This window comes from Asparagus officinalis, chromosome 7 (assembly GCF_001876935.1).
Source record: "Asparagus officinalis chromosome 7, Aspof.V1, whole genome shotgun sequence".
In the NCBI taxonomy this organism is placed as follows: domain Eukaryota; kingdom Viridiplantae; phylum Streptophyta; class Magnoliopsida; order Asparagales; family Asparagaceae; genus Asparagus; species Asparagus officinalis.
Window position 1 is genome coordinate 43,580,377 of NC_033800.1, and position 10,692 is coordinate 43,591,068.

General features: G+C 36.1%; 1 protein-coding gene across 2 annotated transcripts in view; it reads right to left on the reverse strand.

Moving 5' to 3' along the window:
* LOC109848684 (exonuclease DPD1, chloroplastic/mitochondrial) overlaps positions 1-8,883 on the reverse strand; it is an 11,002-nt gene extending 2,119 nt beyond the window's left edge. Inside the window, exons 1-2 of one of the 2 annotated variants that reach the window (XM_020418317.1) lie at positions 8,656-8,883; positions 5,037-5,695 (exon numbers count right to left, since the gene is read on the reverse strand). In XM_020418317.1, coding sequence (XP_020273906.1) covers positions 5,037-5,554 — 518 coding nt within the window. In that variant the 5' untranslated portion in view covers positions 5,555-5,695; positions 8,656-8,883. Of the gene's footprint in view, positions 1-5,036; positions 5,702-8,655 lie in introns of both variants that reach the window. The other variant, XM_020418316.1, reaches the window with a different exon arrangement.

Here is a 10,692-nt window from a genome sequence, read left to right on the forward strand (position 1 = left end):
GTGTTGGAATCAGCACTAAATCTTTCTTCTAATTGCCTGCAAACATATCATAACATGCCAGGCTTTGTAGTCGTAGCACATTAACCATTTCCATAACGTAATTTATAGTTCATTAGTCAAACAGCTAACAGTCATAGGTTTGCTTACGACGAAGATTTTCCCTCTTACATGGCAAACAATAAGAAGGCTTTTCCTAAAGGTTTTTAAAACTGAAACAACAAATTACGAAAATCAGAACAAACCAAAATTTAAGGAATTCCATAAATAACGAAGCAATCAAGAAGAACACAATATTGAAGGTAATAGCAAAGTCAGTATAAAAAAATAACTCATAGGATGCAAAAATCTTGAAGTGATAAAATAGAGTGGTTCAAAGAGGTACAGCTATAGTGGGGCTAAATGTTAGAGATTAGAGGGTTTTTTACAAGAAAGAAGTTAAATTATCTAACCGCTGATGTAAATGGTAAATAGATTTCTAGCAGCTTTTGCTCGAGGAACGAGTTATTGCAAAAAATCTACAGAGGTTTGCTATGTTCTTAGGTTTCCGTCTGTCCTGATAGGAAGCTGAAATCACCCGATACAGGAGTGTTGCATCCTGTTTCAAGTGTATTTTGCATCGTATTGTGCATGTTTCAGTACGTATCAGTTATATTTTGAAACATAGCGGATGTGTCTCATCATGTATTGAGTACATTTTGGTTGTCTCAGGTGCATTTCTGTATTGACTACCAAACTCCTATAAAGACTTCCTAGTGTAGGAAGAAAGATAGTCTCATTTATATAAATTTAAAGAATAGGAAGAAAGATAGTAACATCCATATAAATCTATGTAAAACAAGAAAATAATGCTAAATGATACACACAAAACCACACGCAGAGGAACAAGTGTCCTTTCATATATACGTGAGGATTTACGTTAGCATACATTTATTGACATGTGTATGTCTATATATGCTATGTATATGTACAATCACTAAAACACACATGAATGCAGCGAGACATACACGCGCACACGCACGCAAATAGACATGCATATATACACATAAAATTTGGAAAAGTCACAAACTAAAACACTGAAATAAGGACATATATTTCTATATATGTCTACAGAAAATAAAGTTTCAATGACATCTTCTGAAACTAGTTCAGCAACATTCCCTACTTGAACCGTCCAGACTGAAATCCCCATGCTGCAAACTAGTTCGATCTCTTGTATGAACCTCTATCTCTCTTTCTTCCTACAGTTGCTGGACTTTGAACTGGAAGCCCGATAACCTACCTCATCCCATACCTCTATAACAATGTGAATTTTTTTTAACATAATCTACAATGTTAGCTGGAAATAAAGCTGCAATGTACTGTCCGAGGAGTCGACAGGAAGTAAGCATGGGCAGCATAACAGGCACTCCTGCCCTCTCCTTTGTCCCCCTAAAATACATGGACATAACTCATAGGAGGAAAGAAAAGAAGAAAGAAGAAAGAAACAAAAGAAGAAAGAAGAGAAGATCTTTACTTCCCCAAGATCATTGAATCAAGCATTTTTTATGTCAAATTAGTTGGATATAGACAAACCTTATTTTTTTTCAGCCAGGAATCTTTCCTATTTTATACATTCTCCAGGTCAGATCAGGTCATTATGAGTTGATCCATAGTGATATAGATGCTTCAAGGGAGGCTAGATAGATCTGGGAGAAAAGAGAATGTGTGGTCCAGACCTATAATGATCTGACCCCTTTGTCGATGAGTCTAACCTGGAACAACAAGACATCCTTGCTGATGAGTCTAAGCTGTCAAACTAATTTCAGATTTTAAAAGAGATGGAAAATGATGTTGGTGTTGCAATATGTATCAGAGCTCTGAATACAGACTGGAAAAAAGAAGAAAATAAGCTAATGTAATTTCCATCCTTCAATAGTGGTGGAATATAAAATTTGAGGAACTAAAGAAAATGATAATAGAATTATTGATGTTTAGTAAGTGATTGATGCCAAGCTACAATTTAACCAAAATCAATGCTTCAACTACAAAAGGCGCCTTGTTGGTTGAGTGGTATTTATTTGAGTTTGCACCAGCGATTTTAGGATAAGCATTTCTTTTGATATAAGTTGTTCTATGGTAATTGAATTTTTGTTATATAGTGGACTATTCACTTTTCACATTCACTGCAGGGGGTAGAGAGGGATTTGAACATAGTGAATATCCTCTGAATTTTCAAAAGGATAAGTTCCGATAAGTTCTTAGAAGTTAGAATAGGCTCTACCAATTTTGAAGGACAATAGATTTCTTCGAGCATCATGACGTCCAAACCATATGGCAAGAATACATTTGACATGATAAATGCTTAACAAACATAACACCATTGTCACATTGGACGTTTACCTGACACATCAGCTATAAGCAGCATTGTCATGAAGATTAATATGTGGTATGTCATATCCTATGTTGCACGGATATCGATGATTGTGGATATGGGTGCTTTTGTGGACACAGACACAGGCGTGGATATGAGACATGGCAAAATAGTAAAAGTTAGGATACAGAGGCATGACTATATAGGGACACGGTTATATACATACATATTAAATTTAATAATCTATATGAGATCGATATTGTTTTTCATTCACATGTTATAAGAACTAAAATCCTAATACTATTATTATGCTTTTCGTTACACGAACATGGATATGGGAGCCTAGATGAAGTGTCCGAGTAACCTGGGTCATATCTAAACAAAGATATATGTTTTTCACCTCCCTAAAAGGTAACTACAATTCAATATCAATTAATATTCATCAATTCAATTTCAAAACAATGTTTCACCAGTAAAGTAAGAGAAGCAAGCCTAAAAGAGACCTCAGATCAAAAGCCTTTTGGGAATTATGACTCTGGAAAATCTATACAAGGTTATGATTAAGCTTAGAGTTTATCTCTGTGTTAAGGAATGTATTCTGGAGATCTATAATGCTATAGTTATATTAGGAATAATATATTAGGCAGTGTTGTAAATAGCAGCCAATAGCGGGGCTATAGCGGCGCGAATAGCTGTCGCGGCCCTTCAGCGCTACGCGTAGAGGTTTCGCGGCTGGCTTAAACGGGAAAATCTGCTATTCATTCGAATAGCGCGTAAAAGCGGATTTTAGCGTGTTAAAAGCGGGTTTTTGCGGTTAAAAGCAGATTTTCGCAGTTAAAAGCGGATTTTTTTTGTTAAAAGCGGCTAAACCCGCTATCACACATATTATGATGCTATATTTCTTGAATTTCTTCATAGTTTCATTCATACAATAAGCTTACTAATTGTTATTTATTGATAATACAAGAAATGTACAACTAATTGAATTTTTAGATTTTTTTATGAATTTTCTTATTATTTAGGATATTTAAATATATTTAAATTTGACCGCTATTTGATTGTGCGCTATTTGGCGTGATTTCGCCGCAATAGCCCGATATAGCCTTAGCGGTACCTCGCCGCGATGCGCCGCGATCCGCTATCAGCAACCTTGATATTAGGAGTATAAATTAGAAATTTTGTGATTGAGAGAATATAAGAACGTAACTAAGAGAATAATTGTGATTACTCCCACATTGACTACACAATAAACTTCTTGTTATTGTATCCCTATATAAAAGGGAGTAGTTGTAGTTTTTGAGACATGAAAGAGAATATATAATATTTTATTATTTAACATGATATCAGAGTCATGCAAACTCTAGCCTCCACAAAACCCTAGATTCTCACAAATCCTAGCCCCCTAATCCCTCACCATCAAACTCCTCCCTTTGATTTACAACCTCCCTTCTTTCCTATGACTGGTTACCGTGAAGAGGATGCTATGACTTTTTACTATGAACAATGTCGCGGTGATTGTTCATAGTGAGCAGCGCCGTGGATTCTGTCTGTTCTACTTTTGATGGCCTTGTTGATAACTAGAATTGTCACTATTAGTAGCAGTAGTCATCCTCGATGTATATATTCTCGTTACTGCCTGTGCCGCCTCGATTTTCCTTCGTTCACCACCTGCTCAACTTGTCGACACCACCGCTTGTATTCTAGAAATCTTGACAACCATTAGCTATCAGAAAACATATTTTGATTGAATTAGAATTTGATTTGGAGTTTGGTTCGATGAAAGTTATTTTCTGCTTTATTTGTTTGGTGGATTCCTAAAAAGAAACCATTTGTTTGGTAGATCCCTAAAGAATGATCATTTATTTGTTAGATCCCGAAAATGATCGTTTATTTGGTTGATCCGTAAAGGATCGCTTGTTTGGTTGACCCTAGAGAGGATAGTTTGTTTGGTTGACCCCCAGAGAGGATCGTTTGTTTGGTTGATCCATGAAAAAGATCATTTGTTTGGTTAATCCATGAAGAGGATCGTTTGTTTGATGGATTTCTAGGAAGGATCGTTTGCTTGGTGGGTCCCTAGTGAAGATTGTTTGTTTGGTAATTCCCTGGTCAATCTGTGAAGAAGATCGGGGTAATGCATTTGGTGATTTTGGTTAAGTCTGTTCATCGAGGAAGACATTCAAGTAGAAGACTAGAAGATGAAGATAACTAGGATGGGAAAGGTCACATAGAAGATTTCAGTCATTTAAGTCGTGTCACAAATTGGAATGAGTACATCTTGTTTATAACACGCCGGGCATATATGATATACATGCTCCAGCTTGAGGGGGAATGTTAAGAAATATATAATGAAGATCTATATTGTTATAGTTATATTAGGAATAGTATATTATGAGTATAAATTAGAGATTTGGTGATTGAGGGATATTAGGAATGTAACTAAGAGAGCAATTATGATTAAGTAATTATGTTTAGTCCCGCATTGACTACACAACAAACTTCTTGTTATTGTATCACTGTATAAAGAGGAATAGTTGTAGCTTTTGAGACATGAATGAGAATCTATAATATTATATTGTTTAACACTCTGAATTGAAGATGAAACTACTAGAGAGTACACAAATTACCAGAGGAACTCCTAACATGATGCCCATTAAGAAAAAAGAGGCAAAAATATAGAAGAGCATACCTTGGGACATCAGGCCTGTTAACCATATCTGATCTAATGCCATGAATATAAGAATTTGATACTTCTTTTTCTGGATTGACCAAAGTTTGGAATGTACTATTCTTGCCTCCATAAAGATCCCGAAGTGCAATTTCAATTATCCTTTCCTTTTGACGACTTAACCCAGTAGTCTCAATATCAAAAGCAATAACAACAGCAGGCCAATCGAAAACTCTTTTCTCAGAAATATGCTGGTAACATTGAACAGCTTTGAATTCATGAAGCTCGGACTTGTTTATAGTTTTGCTGCTAGATGACTTAACTGAACCATCATTATGATTCACATTGACATTCTGTGGCTTCTTGCTCTGTGATTTTTGATTCTTTCCTTCAGCTTTTGATGCTAGAAATCGTAGGTTGCATGTTCTGGTATCAGGTAGTATTTTAGGAGTTGATCCAGACTGAAACCTGAGCAACTTGTAACTACAGCTATGTCTTAAGTGATAAAAATTTCCAGACCATATGATAGGAAAGGACATTGTGTGACAGGTATGAACTCGGCATCAAGGATCTCAAAACACAAGGCATAGCACTTAATGTGGCATCATCTGGTTGTTGGCGAACTAAAGGATGCCACCTTGAAAATATTTTATAACACCAAGCTCCGCAACTGGCTGGGTCTGATGCTGGAAAGACAATAGGAAATTAGGAAAAATATTTATTGTGATCTCCTGTTCGAAAAAATGAGCTTTCACTTTACCCTAACAAACCAGAAAAAATAAATAAATATTTCATTACACAACTAACAGAAGCTTGAGAAAATTGCAATCGAGAGAGTAACTTTAATGCATTTTGAAACCAATATTTGTATAAATCAGTTGTGTGATTTTTCTGTAGTAAGCACAAAGAACTGTCTAGCTTTAGATTGTTAAAAGTCCTACAGAAAGACTGTAACAGGATCATAACCAGAGCTGTCCAATCTCTTTGTGCAGCCTTAGTCTTTGACACTTTTATGTTTGGTCCTAATATTTTTGGCGGTCAAGTTGGACTGCTGGAGACTATTAAACCAGACAAATATAGGATACATATGTGATGGATTCAGTACAAGTTGAGGAATGAGTGCAATACTAAAATTTTTAATAAAAAATTCTCAGATACTCGTCTTTGGTGTTTATTATATGTACTCCTTTTTTTTGGACGGTAGCTACTAGTTAGCCAAACGTAAGAAGCTGAAGATCATTAGGACTTCTATGACCTATTTCTGGATATGTTCCTGTGGTAATTCTTGTCCCAATGCCCTATGCTGGTGGTTGTCCATCTGCTTTTGTCTCTAGTAATTAGTTGTGATGTCAGTCGATGTATCTGATAAAGCGTCAGATGCTGTTTCCAATTGGATGCTGGTACCATGGGTTATTCAGGTAGCTCTTTGTTTTGTTAAATTTTTGGTTTTTTTGCTGTATAATGGAGACCTAGTTTTGTTTATCTTAAAGGATTATTTTGTAAATTCTACCTTTTGTATGTATTCATAGAACATATGTTAGTATTGGAGCTGTGGCTGCACCCTCTATTCTCAAAAACAAAAAAGGACCAAAATTAATAATTGATTTGGTTTCCATTGTAGAATGAATGGGGTTAGAAATTCTCAAATTTTATGTTAATATTCTGCCCCATGGTTCATGCTACTTTTCTTTATTAGCAGTGTTAGCAAGGGATAGTATAACTAAAATGAAGCTAAGAAATTGCAGCTGAAGTTTATGTGTCCAATGCATCGCAGCTAACTAATCATAGGAATTCTATGCATCTGCTTTTACAGAGTACTCAACAGTTTGCAACTAAACAGATATCAGATAAGGTTTTGCTAATTAGAATAATTGACCTGCACTTATAAGCCTGGGAAATAGAGTTAAAGTAACTGACAGACATATCTTCATGATCCAAAGTGATATGATGACTTTGATGAACCATCACTGAATAAATAAAAGATAAAAGAACCAAAACCCCGAAAACCCACTGTGTGGAAGCAAATAGGAACTTGTCATTCATAACATGAGCACACAATTCTAAAAAACCAGCCCCAATCTCTGAATTGATAATTCAAATATTTGTCTATCTTGTTCATCGGTAAAGCCCGCATAAATAACCTAATGACCTGAAGGGTATACAGTGGGATTTAGGTATCCCCAGCACGTTGACCTAGTTGATCCAACTGATGATTTCACTGGATTAACATAACTTCCTACTCTACATGGCTATCTAAAAGCAAATAGTACCAAGGCTATACAGCTGATGCATTAAGTTGGACGTTAACCTAAATTAAGAAATGAACCGTATCTATACAGCACAGGTTAATCAAGAACACATCCACACACAAATAAATACTAACATGAATGTTAAAAAAAAAATATTAACATGGATGTTAAATATGAAGAACCTATGAAGAGAATCAAGGGACTACAAAATATGTACATATATGGCCTGAGAGAAATTGGGAGAGAAATCTAGTCATTATATTGACTACATTTATTCAGATGAACCATCATTTTAATGTGATTTATGGTAGTTATAAACAGAAGTAGCGACAGGTTCATAATTCTTGAATTTGCACAAAACAATGTAGATACATGATTAACAGCCCAAAAATTGGCAGTCTGAGTATGTTAGAATCTAATAATATCGAAAGAATGGATTTCTTCTTATTTGAAACCTTTCTAACTTTAGATACAGCAATAATGCCTTTCAACCTCATGTACCGAAACGCTAGTTCACCTTTCACGACCTACATAATTTTTTTTATTTGGGTGTAATAAGTAAGCCATCATAAAAAAGATGGTGGAAAGCACTCCAATGTTTGTCTTCCGCATAGCCATCGTTCTAATAGTACAAGTTCATGACATTAGGCATTTCTTTTTGCCACAGCTCATCCACTAATGTTGTGATTTAATTGATCATTTCCCCCCCTCTATAACAAAAGTTATAACTCCTACCTCATGAAGAAGCTCCCCAACCTCCAAATCATTTATCACCGCGAATCAAGTTGCACCAAAGTAAGTTTGTACATAACATCTACTCAAATCAATTTAAAAAAAGTATCCTTCAGATCCCAAATCAAAATCCTAACCATGTTCCAAAAAATGCACATTCTGAACATATTGCTCAATGCAATCTCACCCAACTTCAAGATCATGCTTTCGTGCCCCAAATTAAATGTACAAAACTCAATGTAATTACCTCATAAATGTGCTAACTAACCCACGATCACGAAACAAAATCAACCCAAGTTCAAACGAGATAATCCCCATTTGAGACACACTACTACATGTTCTAGTAAATTCCTCACTGGAGCAAAACAAATATTTCCCAACTAGAAACGAATTGAAGAATGCCCATCACACAGATAACTAAAAATGATCAAAATCCAACAAATTTTCATCATCAATGCGCTAACTGACCGAAGATCTCAAAGCAAAATCAACCCAAATTCAAAATAAGATCATACCCATTAGAGACACACAACTACATGTTCGACAAAAATCCTCACTGGAACAAATCGAATATTTTCCAACCAGAAGCGAATTGGGCATTAAATAAATGATCAGCATAGCTAAATTATGAATGTGGAGATGAGAGGAGAGGATAATACCTGATGGGCGATCGAATTTCGCTTCTCTTGTTGGGATATGGAGCTTTACAACAATTTGTCTTTTGAGTTTGAAGAGTATTGAAGCAAAGAATCGGTTAAAAATTGAGAGAGAGAGAGAGAGAGAGAGAGAGAGAGTCGTGTAGAGAAGCAAGTGAGAGAGAGAGAGTCGTGTAGAGAAGCAAGTGAGGGGCGTGGAGGAAATGGGAGCCAAAATTTTCGGATCACGCGCCCTGAGTCATTAGCTCTTAAATTCAGGATTTTTTTTTCGAAAAAGAATATTCCGGTTTTGTTCCGATATTAGTATCCTTTATTTACCGTAATAAACACGTCATCGTTGGATTTAATTGTTACTTCTTTTCGATTGTTGCTGTTACTTGGTAGAGTATTTTACGTGTCTGATGCTCTTTCAAACTTTTATCTTTTCCCTCCTCTCTCTCTCTCTCCAAAAACAACGGAAGGGAGAGAGATTAAGAAAGAAAGATAAATAGAGGGGCTGCAGGGAATTGATGGGTATTAATGTAATTTAACAAATAAGGTTAAAAACATGTTTGAAAATTAGTCAATGTGGCTTAGATATGGTGTATCTTTTTAATTTTAGGCGGAATCTATCAATGAGTGTCTTTTAAAAAATTTGGAGTCTAATATACAATTAACAAAGATTTGAGGGTCTAATATGACCAAAGACCTTTTAGCTTTGTCTTAAAAAATAAAAAAATAAATAAAAAAACCATTACTTTGATATTTGTACTAATTTCTCGAAATCTGCAAATAAGTAGTACATATGGCATGAATACTGGTATCCCATATTTATCGTTGTTTGGTTCATGTATAAATAAATGTTTTTTGGGCGATCCATTGAACGCACTAATCATATTGGACAAGAGCAAACTCAGTTTCAAACCGAATCGTGAAGGTGATAAAAAATGTTGTTAAATAAGATTTAGGAGTCTACTTCTTTGTTACTAAAGGAGAACAACAAAAAAGTAAAACGAATAATAAATTTTCTAATTTTCCACGTATTTTCCTCTCAATTCTTCACAACCGTCCATTGTTGAGTTAATTCACCGCAACCGTCCAAATTCCCTACGTTTCAGAACCAAAACCGTCTATTTTCTCTCTAACCAACCTCTCCTCTCCAGATCCACTCTTTTCTCTACATATCCCAATCTCCCATCGCTACCGTTTCCCTCGCTCTCTAAATTCTTTTTCCATCAATCTCTGCTTCTCCCGATGCTACTCGCTCCTCTCTCTTCTAATCGCCATGGTTCTTGAGGTCTGCAATCAATCGATCATCTTATTTTTTTTTAACTCTTTAGGGTTTTTTTACAAATGATCGAAGATTAAAAATCCCCCCTAGCCGTAGGCTACGATGATCTGCGTCGACAACTCGGAGTGGATGAGGAACGGTGATTACTCGACGTCTCGATTAAAAACCCAATAAGATCGCTGCATCAACATTCGGGACATCACTGCGATGGAGAAGGAGAAGGGACTGAAGCTATTCGGCGTCCTAATCGAGACGATGGTTGTAGGCTGTCTAAAATCACAACAGATAGATAATCCCCATCAAACACCGATTATGGAAGTTATAATCTGACGACTTCCAGAAAGCTATAAGAAGATTACAATCTAACGACCTTCACAACAACCAATGAAAGTTCTAGTTCAACAGCCTTCACAATCAACATCGGGAGTTACGATCTGACGACTTTCATATTTTTAAGGATCTAAGATGAAGGTTACAAGATGATGATCTTTGCAACGCTCTAGCAAAAGAGACTACAAATCGACGATCTCTTCAAATCCAGACGCAGAGCTCACCTCTGCGTCCCAGATTCAAAACGTAGAGTTCGTGGCCGCGTTCCAAACTCCTAGAAGCAAAACGCAGAGGTCCTCCCTGTGTTACAACCTCAAAACACAGAGGTCATGCCCGTGTTACAACCTCAAAACACAGAGGTTATCCTTGCATTATACCATCAAAATGCAGAGGTCATCCCTGTGTTACACCATCAAAACACAGAGGTCATGCCCGCGTTT